This window comes from Dermacentor albipictus, chromosome 1 (genome assembly GCF_038994185.2).
Source record: "Dermacentor albipictus isolate Rhodes 1998 colony chromosome 1, USDA_Dalb.pri_finalv2, whole genome shotgun sequence".
In the NCBI taxonomy this organism is placed as follows: domain Eukaryota; kingdom Metazoa; phylum Arthropoda; class Arachnida; order Ixodida; family Ixodidae; genus Dermacentor; species Dermacentor albipictus.
Genome location: NC_091821.1, coordinates 92,992,331 through 93,011,317, shown reverse-complemented (window position 1 = coordinate 93,011,317; position 18,987 = coordinate 92,992,331). Strand labels below are relative to the sequence as shown.

Here is an 18,987-nt window from a genome sequence, read left to right as displayed (position 1 = left end):
CGTTCGCGTTCATTCTCACGTTCGTGACGCTCACACCTAAGAGTAAGTTCTTGAAGCTCATGCTTCTGTTCATTCTCGCGTTCTTCACGCTTACACTCACTCTCACGTTCACGACGCTCACGCTCCCGTGGCTCCTGTATCACCTCCCAAGCAAGCTCAATGCTTTTGTCATCATTGCCACTATCGTTAATCGCCTTTATGATAGCTGGCGTTTTCATCCGTTCGTCCGCCTCAACTCCCAAATCGTCGCACACCAACAACAAGTCTAACCTCGTCAACCTTCTAAGATCCATGGCAGCTGCCCCGACAGGTGGTTAGAACTGTTTTCCTTAATTAATTTGTGCAAACACACAATGCAACAAACTCCAGATTCCCAGAACTATCAAAATGAACACACAACATTTGAGTCTGGCGAATCAAAAGGAAAAAAACCACGCGCTCACTTACGGTTGCAGCACCCTGCCATCCGGTTCATTTGTCCGCTGTTCCCGGTTCCTCCGGACTCCCTGGGTCGAAGGCTCGCTCTTCTTCGGCACTCCCAGTTTCTTCGCACCTCTTTCGACGAAGGCTCTCTCTTCGTTCTTCCCGGTTCCTTAGGATCTCTCTCGACGAAGGTTGATCCGTAGCGCTGCCACCAGCTGTTGCATTCGGAGGCGATCCTACCGCTGCCAACCAGTTGTAGGGGTTGAGGACGGACTTCGGGATGAAAACAAACTTGGGAGGGTTTATTTTACATTATATACAGAGAGGTGAGAGTCAAGTAACAGTCGTACAGTCATTACGGGCCGGCAGCAACTCAGACGCTGCGGCCCACGGCAAGAAGTTCGAGAGAGATGAATCAGGGAATGCTTTGGTCTCTCTGGAATGCTTCTTTTAAACCCTTCGAGGACTGGAAGTCGCGTCATGTTCAGCCAATGGGAGAGTCCGCTCAGATGACGCCATTTTCGGCCAATGGTTAGCGCCCGTGTCGTGGTGTCACACCCGGCGGCTCTCTGCGGTCTTGCCTTGCAGACTTGCCATGCGCTTTTCAAAGGCGGAGAAGGGGGACGCTGGGGCTCCATTGTCCGAGGGCCCACCTACTCCCGTTGGTACAACCCCGCTGTGGTGGCAAATGCCTTCTTCAAAGGCGAAGAAGGGGGACGCTTGGGCCTTCCTGGTACATCACAGCCGTCCGGCTGTCACGGCACATTACCGCCGTCAGGCCGTCCCGGCACAGTACCGCCGTCTTGGTTTGGAACCCACTTTACTTCCAACAGTGCCGGGCTATCCCCTCGCTTTCTGGAAGAGTCAAGCAGAGAATAGCTACCGGCGGCGTACGAACTTGTTTGCACGTGAACTTGTGGCCTTCAACTTGTTTGCTCGAGCGCTCCTCTGGAATGTGCTTTCCGCGTTTCTGCGCTTCTCAATTAGTTGTGCTGCGATTCGATATGGTCTGGCGGAACTCGAAGTAGGCGCAGGAAACAGCTCCATATCTAACAGCACATAGAAGAAACCTGCAATACACATCAGTAGGGCTTGATGGTTGGGCTCATGAAGCCAAGAATCATAGTCTGGTGGACTTGTGGGATGTAGGCTCACTGTTTGTATATTGCTGAAACTGGCCTGCGTTTGTATATTTGATTGTTTATGCAGCTTGGCAAACTGCCAAAAAAAAATTGCAGACATACTGTGGCTTTACTTGTTCATGTCTTAGCGCATAGTTTTTGTTGACATGCTTTGGTTTCACAAACTTTTTTGTTTTTACTCATTTGAAGTGCACCAAATGTGGAAAGCATGTTGCAAGTCTAAATCATAGAAGTGACGATATAGCACACTATACGCACGAGGAAAGCCTTTCTTTTTAAATAATGAAACTAGTTTGGTAACTTTTAGTCTGAATACCTCATTGGTGTGCAAAATGTTGACTCTGCTGTATTTATACACTATTTCAGTTAAAATTGTGACCATATCTCTTATATGGATATATGTTGGATCCTGCTTCAAATAAGATTGCTGCCTGCACTAAGACCTGTGCCAAAATGTCAAATGGCTGTTCTACCGCTGCATTAATGATACAATAGGCTTCCGCTAATTCGACTCCGTTAATTTGATTCCGACGGGCGCATCTACATTTTCATAGGCCCGAACTTCCGTTATGTTGATCTTAAAGGTAGCCTTCGCCAAATAATTCGAACTTGATTAGTTAGCTTCGCCGCAATACAGCTGTTTTGCGGTGAGACATACCAAGAATTGAAAAGGTCCACTGTCACAGGACATAGTACGCGTTTCTTAATTATACAGGCGCGCACACGCCGCATCCGGTCACAGCATGTGCACTTGGAGGCCTAATAAGCATACTGGAAACCACTCGGGACTGTTTCTGGCATTGCTGTGATGATTTGAGCCCTCGTTTCGACTTCCATACCTGTCTCTTATGCGAGGCAGGTATGTGGTAGGGCCTAGTACGCGTTCCTTAATCATACGCGCACGCGCGCGCTTTCCGTGCACCGAGAAGTGGAGAAAAATCTGTTTTGGGAAAGCTAGCGAAAAGGAAGGCGGTAAAATGAAAAATCTCGGAAAGTCGAGGGGATGTTTAAAGCCAACAGAAGAGTAGGGGGTCTTTCTAAAACTCTGACGGCCTGCCATGTACACTTATTAGGCGTCTCGATGCTCGTACTGTGACTGGAGACGGCGCATGTGCTTGTGTAAATTAAGGAACACGTGCTATGTCCTGTAACACTAGCACCATTCTTTGATTAGTATGCTTCACTGCATAACACAGCTGTATCGCGGCAAAGCAAACTTTAAAGGCAGATACTGTCAAGCGAATTAAAGGCATGTTTCGGCATTTTTTTCTGCCTTATGTTTAATTCGACCTGCTGGATAACTCGACCTATTTCGTTGGCCCCGCCAAGCTTGAATTTACGGAAGTCGACTGTATTCAATTAAGCCATATTTTCAGTTTAGCAAATAGCATTTTCCTACCTCCAGAACATTTTCATTTTTTACTATGCATTGTTTTTGTTTTTTTCGATTTCGCACTTCGATTTTTCTTCAAGCAGTATACAGGCATTTAGGCCTGCCATAAGAGACTGGTACATATAGAAGAGGTCAGCAAAATGCATTGCTGTGACAGTTACTGGTTTGACATTTTTTATGAGGTAGCCGGCTACTGCTCACCTTTATATGTATCTACTGTTCAGCTGACTTAGCCGTTCCTTCAACACCAGTTCCAAATACTTGTGTTGCAAGATGTATCGTTGCTACACAGGGGCAACATTCACTAAGCTTGCACTTGGGTAGCTACAGTTTGCAGAAAACATTCAGTGGCACAGGATCTGCACATCATTGTGCATCTGAAGTCTGGCCTTGCAGCCTATGCGATGGATATGGTGGTACTTTGGTGCTGAGCCATCCAGAGCCTGACTCAAAAGATAGTCAGGTGGTTACCCCTTTCTCCAACGTTTCACGCATTGCAGTGTACCAAAGCTGATGCTTGGTGACACTGCTGTTTTTTTGCACCTCTGGGGTGTTTTTGCCTCTTTCCCTTTCATACTCTTTATTTGCTTTTCACGTCCTCAGTTTCTTGCATTTTTGTTTCACTTTGTGCTGCTGGTATTGCTTCTTTCACTTTGCTGCTTTTGGTAGCATCAAAGCACACACCAAAGAGTGCCTTGTGAGGCAGTGCTACTCTTAGCACTTGCACTTCATTGGTGTCATAGTGCCAAAGTTGGCTGGAGCATCGGCTTTCATGAGGGAAAGTCCCAGATTAAAAACTTGCGAAGGTGCCTTCTTTCCTTTAAACTAATACATATAAAGCAGAGCCCCTCTAAATATGCTTTTCAACCAACTATGGGAATAGAACACAGCAGCCAGGAGCCATATCGTGTGGGCATGCTGTAAGCATCACAGGTAAGTACCAGATTCAGAAATGTTATAACAATGAAAATGTGTCATTCAGTAACATATTAGTGAGGTTCTACCATATTGTACGTTATCGTAGGCTTGACAACACTATGATTGTCATTGCCTGGAAGTTGCCATGTTAATGACATTTGGCAACAACCTGCATGTACACTGCAACAGATGGAATCCCCTGTAACAGCTGTGGCTCTTGAATGCGAGATAAACCTGCCATGGTAACTCAGTGTCTGGGGTGCTGTTCTGCGGAGCATGGGGTCGCAGGTTCGATCCCACCTGTGGTGCCTGCATTCCCATGGTGGCAGAATGCAAAAACACTTGTGTACCGTGCATTGGGTGCACATTAAATCACCCCACAATGTCAAAATTAATCCAGAAGCCTCCACTACAAGATCCCTTATACCCCGCTTTGCAGTTTTGGGCAGTTTAACGTCACAATTCAATTCAAGATGTGAGACGAGGACGTCTTAAGATCAAGTGGGCTATTTGTGTCACAGGATTCAAGACACAACCACCTGTTTGTTGGCACAAATTGGAAGTGCAGAAGCCAATCTTTATATTGTTTTCTGAAAAAAATTCAATATTTTAATACAGTTCTATGAAAACGTTTCATAAGTCAGCAAAATTGTTTTGCACTGGTGACCTTAGTGCCCACAAGATGTGGTCATGGTTTGATATTTGTGATTCTTGTGACTCAGAATGACCCTTAACGTATTGCTATTAGGTCAAGGAATTTATCTTAGTTTTTTGTCATTGCAGGCATTCAGTGACCCATCACTGCATAAAGTGCCTTTGGCCCCACCTCCAAGAAAAGCAGCAAGGAGCACCAGCCGACCTTCACCATCTTCAGATGCACCACTGATTCGTCTGGATTCCCAGGAGAATGATGATGAAATTGCCAACCACCAACCTCCAGCGCCTGCTAAAGGAGTTTCTGTGTTGCCACCGCTTCCGGCACATCTGGTGCACACAACTAAGCCAGCAGTACAAGCAGTACAACCAGGAAGGCAGACGGTGCAGCCACTGGTATCTGCAGTACAGCCAGCAATCCCAATGATACCACCAAGGGGGCAAGCAGCTTCAAATCAGTTGCCATTGGCTGCAAATGCTGCTGCATTTGCAACACATTCATATGCTCCATCACCCTATTCAAATCTGCAGAGACGATTCCAAGCTGTACCTTACATGGGAGCTCCACACCAATCTTTTGCAACAAACCCATTTCTTCGGATGCCTTGGACTCCACCAGTGACACCACCAGTGACACCACCAGTCACATCACGTCCTCCTATGGTTCCCGTTTCACAGCCAGCACCATCTCCAGTGTTCCCCAAACAGCAGGACCCTTTTGCTGACCTCATTGACCTTTGACTGTGCTAATTGTGAGGAGGCACTATGGCCATACAAATGCTTCAACGCTTCCTATTTATTTTCGTTTAAATGACATAGGCATAAATACTTGTGTATATATTAGCCTCCGAGAGGAAGAACTTGGAATGTGTGGAGGACTGAGGTATGGGGGGTAGGCATCAACATGTGGAGCTTTTAATTTTTGAGTGTCATGCAGTGATATAGCGTGATGAGTTTATCAAGTTCTTGTTACTCAGACTGGGCTCTCTACACGGATACTGGGCAGATACTTTGTAAAGAGTTGAAAATGTGTGTGTGTGGGTGTTTTCCCCTATCTTTGTATGTACAGCTTTTATCTTGGTATAATCCCTAGAAAATAAGGCCTTCAGTGCTGTCACTTAGTTGACATCTGCTTTTGCAATGGTATTGCCAGTAAAAGTTCTGTGATAATCTGATGCAGTGTTCATCGTAAAATTTGCCAACACTATGCTTAGCACAAGCATACGCGCTTCACTTAGTCTTGATTTTAGAAAGCAGTGCAAGCTACTTGGTAGGGGAAAAGAAGGCTTGAAAAGAAAATGCAAGTGTTCACAAATAGGTAGAGTGAAAGTCACACAAGAAAAAAGACTATTAATTTTTAGAATATCATTGTTTTGTTTGAAACTCAATCTAATGCAAAGTAAAAGAAAACACACACAAATGAATGAAAAAGTAATGTTAGAGACTGCATAGGAATGTGCATACTTTTATGCCATGCTTTGAGATACCTAGTTTGGGCAAAAGATTTCAATGTAGATTCAATGCGTATATTTTCTGTGGATTGTGTGACTGCAGAAAAATGAGCCTAGATAACTCCATATTAGTTACTCAGTAAAAAGGTAGCTTCCTTTAGAGCAGAATTTATGCTGTATAAAACAAACAGTTTTCTTTTGCTCATTGTGACTTGTGTATTGGTTGGTAATTGCTACAAGACTACAAAGCATATTACTTGTAATGTGAGAAGTGTATGATTGCCCAATGCCTCTCAATTTTTGATCGTGATAATGACCAGTTTAGTTATAACAAGTGTATTTTTGTAAATTTCCTTGGTGCCCATGGGCGGCACTCAACAAGCCTAGTATCACTTTTTACTTGTATGGTCCTTGAGAGAGAGAGAGAGAGAAAAAAAAACTCTACAAACAAATACTACTTTTAAATAAAAAAGTTCAAGGGCTGGCCGCAGTAGGATATAGTCAAGAATTATTCGGGAATTCACTATGCACTTGGCACCAGGCAGCTGTGCACTTGCTGTTCTGTAGTTGTGTGCGCACAGACTTACTGTGTAGCTGGGCAATGCAAGAAGTGGCAAGGCAGTAGCAGTGAGCCAAAACATTCTTCTCGTGTGCACCTGTTGAATCATGTCCAAGTCCTAAACACTAGGCTTTCTATAATTGTGAGAAAAGCTGGGACCTCAATTACTACTCCCAGCACATAATGATATTAAAGTTAACAAATCTTCAAGACTACTAGAAGGCTTCCTGGACAGGCAGAGAAGCGGGAAGGAGGAAGGGTACATGGAAGGTATATAAAGGTGCAGTGTTCAGGAATTAAACTACTTTGTGGCTTCAGTGTTTAGCTTTTCTTTCTGTACGCAATGTCATTGGCACAGATAGAGGGTTCAGCAGAGTTGGGGTTGCAGCTTGGGGACTCTCTAAAAAGAGCATCATTTGCAGGTGTAAGCATTGCATTTATTTCCATTGTAGTGCAATGTAACATGATTGCATGAATGACTGGTGGAATGGTCTCTCAGCTCCCTCTTTTGTCGTAAACAGGCAGGCACCTATGCTTTTTCAGTGCCAGCAGCCTAAGTGCAGCCATTGCATTGTACATGTATTGTTTATAATGTAGCAGAGTTGCATTGCATGTTTCCTGGGAGCATTCGGTGCTACTGCCTCCATTCTGATGCACTGTAGATGCAGGCTAGCCCTACAGGCGCCAAGCCGGGCACAGCAGAGGGACAAAACACAGTGCCATTGGGACAGTGGTACTGCAGCCATAAAAGTGATACCATGTGCCACCTTAATTTGCACATCTTGTCACTTTAGCCATGACCACCTTCGTGGTTCATACAGGAAATGTACTGTTTTTCTTACACTTATCTGTTGTGCAGCAACCATCTGCTGCATTCGAGAAGCCAGTGAGAGCTATAACATAACCTTGTGCAACTCTTACAATTTATTCTAAAGTGTATGCTGTGGCCCATCCTTGAATTTTTTTTTTTTTTTTACTGCAGCAGTGTATCGTTAATTAATAAATACTGCTGCCATGGGATTACACTCAAACGTGTGAGCATGGCCCACATAGCTGCCAGTGCCACAGTGTGTTGCTGTTGGGTCTAAGTAATCACCAGAAGCGTGCGTGTGCAGCTGTCAACAGCAAATGTAATGGCTCACTTCTCCAGGTGCTATGTTGCTACTGCAGCCATTACATCCACTTGAGCACGCAGGCTTGGTGTGCAGTATTGTACCCACTGGCCATTGCTCTATGGTGCTGGCTGCTGTGTAATCCAAATGAACATTTGGGTTGAGCCTGACAACAGAAGTATATGAACAAATCAGTTGAGAGCCATGTCAGGATATGCTGTGTTGAATCTTCAAGAAAATGCAACCAATTTGAAGTTCACAGGTGGAACTATATTTGCTCAAAGCCATGTGAGATATTTTCACTTTGAGCTTTCATAATGAGACAATATACCATGGGTTTCTGTGACAACTGTCTAATTTTATGAAAAATAGGGAATTCAAGATAATTCTTGCTGGCTAATCTTTGTACCAGTGGAGGATGTCAGAATGTTTGCAATAATCACCAGTATGATTTCTAACAATGTCTCCCTATTACCTTTTTAATTATTGACTGTAGAGGGCATGTTATAAATACAGCATTGAAGTCAGTCAGTACTTACAATCAAGGCATAACCATTTCTGGAAACCTTGTATTTCTCAAAACTGGTTCTAAGCACTGGCTCAAAATATGCTGCGAAATACCCTGCTGTTCCAGCTAAGTTTTTCATACTGCAATTTTCCACAGTGTGGAAGCATATTAACTGCAACAGCAGCACAGATTTTGAGTACTTATCAAAACTGGTGCCAAGGTAGAGAGTTTCTGGCAGAAGGGTAATGTAAAAGTTAATTGAAGAAACTTTTTAATTATTTATGATATTGGTAATCATCACATTTATTATGATATTTGGTGCTGTATAAAGCTTTGTAAATAAAATTATAATTAAAAAAAAACTTGTTGCTGAGCTAGTTGGTTCATGACTTAAAAACGAAAGTTACGGTGCTAAGCAGACGATGATGAAGTGGGACACAACCGCCCATATCCCGTACATGGCGCCCACATATGTTGTTTGTGACTCACTTCGTCCTCGCCTGCTTATAGCTGTAACCTTTGTTTTTAAAAAAAGTATAATTTTGTCACGAATTCCCTGTTTTTAATAATCTGGGACCATGTCTGCATAAACATGCAGTATGTAACTTCTAAGGGTTGTTTTGCTACCTCTACAAGTTTACAAGTCACAAGTAAAATTTATGAGCCGGACAGTAAGACTGCAGTCATGGTGGTGCAATAGTGTAACTACAACGTATGCCAGTGCCACATTTGCGCTTGAGTCATCTTGTGGCCATTGCTTATTTGCCATAATTCTATCACCATTTCAGAGTTGTCTCAAAAATGGTATGGAAACAAGCTGTTGATGAAGGAGCTTAAGTTCATTAATGGTGTCATGGAAAGAGGTTCTTCGCTGTACTAGTGAGTTCATGCTGGTAGCCTCCCCAACGCTCTGTGCAAGTGAATAGCATAGCATCAGTGGCATGGTCAGCATGGCCGAGTAAGTTGGCAGAGCTGGGGTTCACTTAAAGATGGGCAGACACTCTGGCATGTCATTTTAAAATGCGAGACAATGAAGTGTTTGAAAATTTCCATTTACGGAATATTTTGAATGGTAAAATTTCAAAAACTTGCAAAGCCTGACCTCTGAAATCAAGTTAAAATTTTCTTTCTTTGTCACAGTGGCTTTGTTTTAAAAGGCTACATGTGGTTGTTGTGAAAGTGCGCGCAAGGAAAGTTTTGGTTATCTGCTGTAGTCCTTGGTTTCAACTAGACACGGAGTGAGAAATGTGGGTGAGACTGCTGTGTATAGAATACTTTGAAATATTTTTTAAAATCTGTTGATTTCAGTGAGCAATCTTTTCCATATTTATCACCCTCTTTATCTCCAGCCAACCAGCGCAACTTGCGTGAAATTTGTGTCTGTATATATTGCGAAAACTGTAGCACAAAATATTTCCGTTCTGGTTTGAGTGTTCATTATGCACGGCCCAACATGATGTGTGCCAAGCAAAGAACGTATTCTCCTTGTAGATATGATAGAATGCGACTGTTGAATATTTCTCAGTAAGTTGGCTCTAGTGAAGTATATCGGAGCTGTAGTTCACTGTAGTTAACAGTACAAAGCAAAACACTTGCCAGCATTGCTATCTGCAGCAGTAGCTGTGGGTTTAACTGTCATGCATTCATCAACATTGTGCGACATTGTTTTTTAAGCAGCATACTTGTTTTTTGTGCAGTATATTTGAACCTTAAGCAGCTTATCTGCATGCTTTATGTACATTGCATGCAAGGATGTTGGATGGCACACACAGTCGACAGTGTGAATATGTTGCTAAAACGTGTAGCCTTTTGTGTGTTGCATAATCTGATTTTTGCGACTGGAAGCTGTCGTTTGCTCCAATCAAAAAACTTCAGTGAGAATAGAGTATTGAGCATCAGGTATCGCGTGAGTAAGAGGTGACAAAAGGGCTACTGGCTTTGTAATTTGTACTTTGGGAAAAAGAAATTGCACTGCTGTTTTTGCCTATCATAGTTATGGACACTGTCATGAAGGACAGAGGCAGTTGATAATATCCAAGTTACAGCGATGGTGAAGAAAAAAATGATGCAGTGTAAGAGTGTAGGTGCATGCCTTGTTTGTTTATTTAATGCAAATTCTAACCACACTCATAGCTTTCTAGCATCATCAAATAATTTTTTTTTGAAAGGGAGGGGTGTACATTTTCAGGTATGTTGCACAAATTTGGTTTAAGGATTCATGAATCTTTTACTCTTGCCATTTCAAAATTAGTTTCTTTATTCTCACTTGACTCCTAGATGAGAGTGTGACTTCACACGTTTGTATTACATAGCTATAGTAATTAATAACATGTGCAAGTGCAACTGCTTTTCAAAGTTCATGAGACTCTTAAAGACTGTTCTGTCCACAGTAGCTGCAACTAGATAAAATAGCAGTTGTGCAGAATAAGTATTTTTGTAATTTTATGTCTGTATCATTAAATATGTAGTTGCAACAGAAATTGTGCCGAGGACATCTTACAGATCACCTATTGATGTTTTATTTCTACTGATTGGTATGGCTGGGTCTCTATCATGCATGCAAGCTGATATTCATGGAGTGATTTAGTTCTTGCTTCTGAAACACTGAAAAAATAATGATGCTGTGACCCCCTTTGTCCCCCCCCCTTTCTTTTCCATTTGTTGCAGCTAGGCTTTTAGTGTTTAGCAACTATGGCATCTGTAAAAATACCTTGCAACGGATTTTATTCCATTATTGGGTACTGCTGTCCTTTTGCTCATTCTTAAAACAGGTGGTACTCTAAATTACTTAATTTTTATGGCATCTTAATTTTGCAAATAGTCTGCAATCCTCAATAAATTGGTTTTTCAAACAGTTCTTGGTACTTGCTTGCAGAAGAGATCCTCTTGAGCATTACAACCACCTGATTTTTTTTTTAATATGGCCAATTATTTCTAGAAATGGCAAGAAACCAAGCTTGAGAGAAAATGAAGTCATTTGCAGTATACTGACACTGAATCATTTGGTGCTACCTTGTCACAGATGTACTTTCTTTTATACTGTGTTTCAAAGTGAAATTAAAACGTTTTTGTTCTGCTATATATATGTGATACCCCAGTCAGACTGGCAAATTTAGTGCCACTTGGAATGCACTGCACATCACTGAGCATAATTTTGGCACCTCAGTGCTATACAGGAAAGCAATGTCATTTGGAATTTATGGCAGCGGAGTTCTATAGAAAGAATTTGAAAGGATCATTAATATTTGGAAAGTAGTTATTAATGCTGCTTTTATTCATTATGAAAAAAAAAAACGCATAAGAAACTGCTTGAACTGCAACACTATATAGCCCACAGCCCACCTGGGGAAATTTCTGATTTGCTGTACTAATAAATGTCGGGCAAGGATGTGACAGCAGCAGCCACTGCAGTTGAACGTCGTAAGCATAACGCACCTGTTACGGTTAATTGAAACAAACAGTTGAAATGATTTACTTGTATAAAAATACCAAACTAACAAAAAAAATACCAATGCTATGCTATTTTTGCTCTCTTACAACTGCTGTTGTTGGTACTACGCATTTCAGGGAAGCTGAGCTAAGTGGAGTGAGTTTGCCAAGTGTGATCCTTGCGTCAGTGCTCGGAGAGTGGCACTAAACTTACTCCTACAACAGCTTTTGAATGACATTAAAGAGTTTCAGATTTGGGGGATGCTAGCATTTGGGGCCCCAAGCACTAGGGGGCCCCAAATGCTAGCGTCCCCCTAATCCAAGACTCTCCATTAACATCAAGTGACAATTGTTCATATTGAGACTAAATTTGCCATTCTGAGAGGTACAAATATATTTTGCCACATATGTAGTCACTGCATCACCCTGAAAAGGTGTAGCTTCTAGCCTGTCACAAATACTTCTCGGAGAAAAAATGATGTATGATTATGTTGTCACTGCTCATATGCAAGCATGGACGTCAGTGAAATCTATAAAAACTTGAAGTGTGTTAGGTGCCACGAGGTCAAAGTAGAATTTTTGTGCATTGTTATTGATGTTTCTTGGTGGATTTTGTTCTTAAGGCAGACATACTGTTTAAGACCGAGCACATGGATCATTGTATTTGTTTTTGTGTGCACTGCCGGAGTAATTTTACCATTTTGCTGGCATGTTCAACATGACCTAAATGGTGCCCGAAAACATATTTACCTTGTTTAGTTGTTTTTGTGAATAATAGAAACCATGCTGTTTGAAAATGTTTAGTTAGCAGAGGTTATTTATGACATGTATCATTTTTTAGTGTGTACTTGCAGTGCCTTATTTGACAGTTAGCTTTATTTAGATTCACATGCACAAGTTTCATTTTGCTAACAATTTTATGCTACTCTTTGTTTACACTACACCTTTCTTTTACTCGTAGGACTGTTCAGTGTGTGTGTAGTGTGCTTGCTGCATAGAAACTGAGCAAATGGTTATTATGCAGATGGGTTACGTGTGCGCTTGATTTTTTGAAGCCAGAGTGACACTTGAATGTATGATTGTACATTCCTACTGACGTCAGTGAGAATTTTTTTTAATGTAGAGCATTAAACTATTAGCATTCCTGCTGTGTTGTGCCTTAACTATGACCTGCACCTACTTACTGTCACCACCATATAACATGTCTAGTTGCTACTCACTCCAGAAAGTGTTCAGTGATATCCTTATTCGAAAGCCAGTGCACCTGTAAGTGCATACTGTAGCATGAAACAAAATTAAAACTATCGACAGTGAACAAAAATTATTTCATGAAGCCATTTGTAACTGATGTAAACTGAAAATATTTTTGCATTAAGCTTTTATGTGACATAACAGCCGTCATGCTGGAGGACAATTTAAGAAAAATACTGTTTTCAACAATTTATGGGGTAGGACTACTTGCCACAGTGAATATGGCATTGTGCTACTGAGCACAAGGTCATAGGTTTGATTCCTGGCTGCAACTGTGAGGATGGAAAGTAAAAATGCTTGTCTACCGTGCTTTGACCGCACATTGAAAAACCCTAGGTGGTCATAATTAATCTGCAAACCTCCACTATGGCTTCCTTCATAACACATTTTGCAATCTTGGGATGTTAAGCTGCCCCATAATTTTTTTTAAGGTAGGACTATTGCCCAAATAGCCTTGCACAATCTGTGCACAGGCTTGAATGCACAAGCCTGTGCATTCACTGCTGGAGCTCCACCATGTTAGTAGACAAGGGAAGATAATGTACAATGTTCCATATAAATTGAACGCATCATTGAAGATTTACTTCTTGGCTTCTACAAATTATTCAAAAGATTTTAACATTCTAAATTTGTTATGTAAACTACACAGCTTATGCATGCATGGAATGTGCAGTACAGCTGCCAGTAAATTTTCTCATTGGTAAAATGGCAAAACTATATTGAAAAGATTTTCTGGCCTGAACATGCAGCTTGTATTTTGTGTGTATTTTCATTGCATCTGTTCATTCCAGATAGGGTGCTTAGCTACGAAGTACTTGAGCTGCTTTACAAATCCCACAATACGTAAATATTTAGAGCGAACGTAGGTGCATTAGAAAAATGGTTGGACTAGTGCCCAAAACGGCGTTGCAGTCGGCGCGCCCATACCGACTGAAGCTGAATCATCGCACGTCCACTGTCGTGCGCAGAGATGCAACGCTACGTTTACTTATTTACACAGCACTACTATAGGGTACTACCGTGAGCGTTCAGTCCAGAGATGGTAGGTTAGTTTCATATGGACGCTCTGGCAGCGCATTTCTGTACTATGGAGGCAGACTTCGTTCTACATGAACGTCTCGTACATTCTACTCGGCCACCTTCGTGCGAAAACGACGACGGCGACTTCGGGGGTTTTGTAGCTGAAAGAGCCCTCAACAGCCAATGTTGTAATATATGTATGTATGTATATATATATATGTATCGCGCACGCACTTCGTGCAGCATATTTTACGGTATCAAAAGAAGAAAAACAAAGTAACGAGAAACAGCGTAATTCGAGAACACGCTGCGCCCAAACAATCCAGGCCCACAAATTTAAAAGAAGCCGGCGCACGCCGCAGTGGAAGGCACAGTAGCCTACTGTGCGCACCGCACAGCCGATGGTAGTGTTCTGCACATCAGTCACAGGTAAACAGCAAAGTTCATTCCACGATATGACATGCCATTCTATTTGTCATTGCGAGAAGAAATTGCGGTGATACCCAAGTCGCTCACGGTGAAACTGATTACATCACCAGCCCTAAGTATAGCTGCAGGCTGACGGCCCAATGCGGTCAACAGATCGGAAACGCCCAAGTTCTGCACTTCAATGTCACAACAACGGAACGTCCCCTTCACAGTAGTTTTTTCATGCATGTGAAACGTGGCGGCGTGACCTGCCAATCCTGTCATGCATCGCAGGAACTGCTGTCTGAGGTAGGTCCTCGCCTCTTGCTGTCGTGCCACCAACTCATCTTCGGCTTCCTTCGGTTGCTCACAACTGTCATCGCCTTCCGAAGCCATCTCGGGGACCGGTATACACTGCTATAAACCGGTGTCGGTCACCGATGTTCGGTATTCAGCAGGAACGCTCCTAGCAGCCTCTTCTACGACTGCTAGTTGATTCAGTGGGCACAGAACGCGTTTGCGCAAGCTGTCGCCGTGGCGGGCTGTGGCCTCCGCTGTCACTTCACAAAGGCGATCGCTAGACTACATGCAATCACGCACAGACGTGCATCACAGAACATGCGTGCATCAGGTGCATACCAAAAGTGAAACAGCGGAAGTAGCCGTCAAAAGGGGTCAAAGCGCCATGTGACCTGTGATGTAGTTCCGCTAGCCAATATGGCTGCCACGTGGTGGAGGCTTTGCGTACGGTACGGTGTATTTAGTATCTGATGCTTGGGCAGGTGGTAGTTCGGATATTTAATGGAATTCGCCATACATTTACTGTAGTTGCTACACTTATTACTCGTAAGTGCCAACAGTACTTTACATAACGCTGGAACATGAGCGAGGTGAAAAGTAGAAAAAGAAGCGCAGCGAAAGCGGCCGCTGACTCGGAGAGCTTGTCATCTGTTGAAGTGCTTGAAGGGAGCGACGACCCCAGCAGCGCTAACGGTACGCTTCGTCACGACGGTGCCGCAAAAGTAGTATCAGAGGTAAGTAAGCCAACGTTTCACGCTTTGTGATACTGTTTGTGTGCTATCGCATTTGTATGTTGCTGTCTCAAGCTGTCACAGAATTGTTGGACTCGTGTCTAAATATATCGAAGAATTATCGCGTAAATTCCCGCGACGGCACGTTCTAATGTGGACACGGTGACTTTCTAAGTGATCGTGCATTATATAATCATAATGTAGGCTCATTTGACATATTGTTTTGCTTTGCTACTTGCTAATGCACTTGGTCAAGAATATGTGTATCTGCTTGTTTGTTGACCACCAAGGAATCTCGTCCTACAGGTTCCTCGTACGGAAACGAACAGCGCAGTTAGTTACTTGAGCTCGTGGCTAAATGGCTCCTCCAAAGCTTTCACGGTCAAGATCGAAATTGATGCAATGTCTGTGGCTCTGTTTTTCCTGGCGCTCCTGACAAGAATGTGGAGACTAGAATATCCACGAAGCATCGTGTAAGTGTTGAATCTGACTTATATCTTCAAATGTATATGTTAACCGAATTTATAATCACTTATTGTATTAAGTAACCCGTTTTTTGGATTACATCTTAACGCGTGCTAACGTCTTTTTTTTTTTTTTTTCCAAGTGGTTTCATGCCATTTTGCTGCAGTTATGTGTGTTGGGGCAGCATGTTTTCTAATGTTGTATTTATCTTGCAGATTCGACGAGTTGCATTACGGAAAATTCGCAAGCTTGTACATGAAAAATATTTTCTTTTTTGATTCACATCCTCCTCTTGGAAAGCAGTTGGTTGCACTAGCAGGTAAAAAAATAAGGTGGCTTGTTTTCAGACGTGTCACTTATTCAGCATCAGCTCCGTAGCTGTGCATCTTGGTACACCAAATAACGGGCGGTACTGGCTTCAATACATGATGTGACTTTAAATTCTCCTATAGGCAGTTTCCTTCTCAATACTGCAGGAAATTTTAACAGTGCTCTGGCATTTCCTATTGATGCATAATGAGACGAACAAATGAGTGAAAAGAGCTGAACTAGGTCTATCCCCCCCGCCCACCTCCCTTCATTCTTTGCTTAGTTCATTCTGGAGTTTAATTTTTTTAGTTGAGCTACCTGATGCATTCATCAACAAGAATAGTGAACCAAGTTTCTCAAATAATGTGTGAAAATTCATGCCAGCATCAATTTCTTTGAGCTTCTTTGAAAATTCAAGCTTCTGTGATTGCACTCCTTTTTATGCAATGTTTTTTATGTAAGTGCTGTTTTTTTACCTAGTTCTTCTAATGCTTTTCTTCCATTTGCTGCCCCAAATCATCAGCAGTTACATTGTCACTGCTAGAAAGTAATTCAGAGTCGCAAAGCCCATCACACTTGTTTAACTGACCCTATGTGTTACTGCAGAAATGTTGACAGCAGACAAAGAGAAGCTACCACATTATTAAGAGGCTGTCAGTAAATTTTACTTGCTCACTGAGTTGCTGTTGAAGGCATGTGCTGGTGGTGTCATTCTGAAACATCAAAGAAAGAAGTGAACAAAATGCCTGTGTGCTTATGTCTGCAGTGTCACTGCTTACCAAAAAGAAAAAAAAAATGAATATAGTTCACGAAGTTGGCACCATAGTTAAAAAATTTTGCTGCTACTCATACATCACAGGTACATCAAGGCTGAGTAGTTGCTCCCACACCCCTCCTTTTAAATTGCAGACATTGTCAGTGCTTGGAATACGTTTGTCAAGCATGTAATCTGCTACATGCCACTAGCAAGTTTCATGCCATATTTTTTAGATGGGCATTCAAACTACTTGTGGTTCTAGCGTCCAGTATTCGGGTCACTTCCTGTAAGCCAATAAGCAGAAATAGCGGTACACATACAACAAGGAAGTTGAAGATTTGCTGCCAATCATATTTCAGAATTTGTAGCATACAGTCAACTATATGGAGCCTACAGACATTAAAGCCAGGGAAAGCATAAGGGAAATGAACTCTTTTTTAATTAAAATGTAGACTATATGATGAAAATTGAAGAAAAGGCAGCTTGCTGCTGGTGAGAGCCAAACCCACAAACTTGGCATGACATATGCGGCACTCTGCCAATTGAGCTATTGAGGCGTCCTCAGTACGCATGATTCTTCTCACTCATTGCATAGCAAGCATGTTGACTCTAGCAGCCTTGATGCTTTTTTAAGGGGCCCTCAGTAATACGTAATTGCTAATTTTTAGTAAATAAATGATAAATATGTTTGTCTTTGATCTTAAAAAGACTGAAAAATAATCTCATCTTTATATTGTGCATAGCTGCATCTTCTGCACGTGGCCTCCGAGATAACAGCGTCGTGCTGTATAGCATAGTCTACCATAGCTGCCATGAGCTACCATAGCTCCCACGTAACTTTAGCCAATCTTAAAAAATTTGCAAATGCCATGTAGCTGGACAGAACCAAGGTAAGGTTGTTTGCCATCACTTGGAGATACTCAGATTATTTTTTGCATTCTGTCTAATTACATAATTAATCTTAACCAACTTCTCAAATAATATAATTAGATGCAAGGTGTCAATGAGAAAATTGTAGAGCGACATGAAAAACTGAGTCATGAAACTGACATGAAAAACTGAGCATGAGATTCGTAGGACAATGTGATTTAATAGTGAGGCCATTCTATCATTAGTTAGAAAAGTGTTTCAGGGCTCCTTTAAGGTAGCATATGAGGGTTTTTTTGACCAGCTCCTGTTTGCATACTACATGATGTGTGCGATTGAAAGGGTTTTCCACATCCACTGCCATGCCCTGTGTGGCACTGGCTTAACACTCCCAGGGCTAGATTTAATACACTTGCATAAATAATGAAGAATGTGGACAAGGGGACAGCTGCGACCATAGCTCGATTGGTAGAGCATTGCACACCTCCTGTGCAGGTTCTGGGTTCATCTCTCGCCAGTGACAAGTTGTATTTTTCATCCACCTTTTATTTCCCCGGTCATTATTATTTTTACATTTAAATTACAAAACACTGTTAAGTTCCTTTATACTATCCTTTGCTTCATTGTCTGTTAACTTCAAGTGGTTGGTATATACAAGAAATGAGCCCCTCCATTCTCCTCATTGTGTTCTCATTGCATAAAGTGACGTTTTCCACACAGTATTGTAAAAAATCTTTGCCACCACAGGAACCCATAAAGGTGCACCAAACCAAGCAAAGCAAAGAAAATAGGTGCCTGCCTATTGTAGAAAAAGTGTAGCTAAATTTTTTCCGTCATGTTTTGACTTGAGGGCATTCCCTGACATATTTAATGTTCTATAACTTGGTGAAATTTTCATTACATGTGTCACTTTATATGATCTTGCATCTTGCTTTATTGTATGCAGCATAGCTGCATTAGCCTGCATGGAATATTAACTTTTTGCATATCTTGTTTATCATAGTATGATGAAGCAGCCACTTTGCATGTAAGTTTAAGCAGTTGTCTTTTATGCAACTTTACCTCTTGTGTATTGTTTCTGGCAACAATTGTGGTGGTTTCCTGTTCCAGGATATCTGGCAGGCTTCGATGGCGACAGTGAATTTGACAGGATAGGTGGGAGTAAGTGACCTGACTTTACTTTTTTCTCTGTTGAGTGCTTTCAGTATGACTCTAGACAACATACAAGGTTTTGAATTAGAACAAAACATATTCTGTTATCAATGTAAGGAGTGCATTTTCTACCTGGAA

At 42.0% G+C, this 18,987-nt stretch overlaps 2 protein-coding genes across 2 annotated transcripts in view; both read left to right on the top strand.

Annotated features, from left to right (window-relative positions):
• Positions 1-12,737, top strand: part of LOC135902652 (DENN domain-containing protein 1A-like) — a 116,119-nt gene extending 103,382 nt beyond the window's left edge. Inside the window, exon 22 of the mRNA XM_065432868.2 lies at positions 4,660-12,737. Within this exon, the coding sequence (XP_065288940.1) occupies positions 4,660-5,271 (612 nt within the window). The 3' untranslated portion in view covers positions 5,272-12,737. The remainder of the gene's footprint in view (positions 1-4,659) is intronic.
• A 2,249-nt stretch (positions 12,738-14,986) lies between these two features.
• Positions 14,987-18,987, top strand: part of rt (Protein O-mannosyltransferase rt) — a 51,328-nt gene continuing 47,327 nt past the window's right edge. The window contains exons 1-4 of the mRNA XM_065432867.2: positions 14,987-15,302; positions 15,606-15,772; positions 15,980-16,083; positions 18,808-18,858. Coding sequence (XP_065288939.1) covers positions 15,150-15,302; positions 15,606-15,772; positions 15,980-16,083; positions 18,808-18,858 — 475 coding nt within the window. The 5' untranslated portion in view covers positions 14,987-15,149. The remainder of the gene's footprint in view (positions 15,303-15,605; positions 15,773-15,979; positions 16,084-18,807; positions 18,859-18,987) is intronic.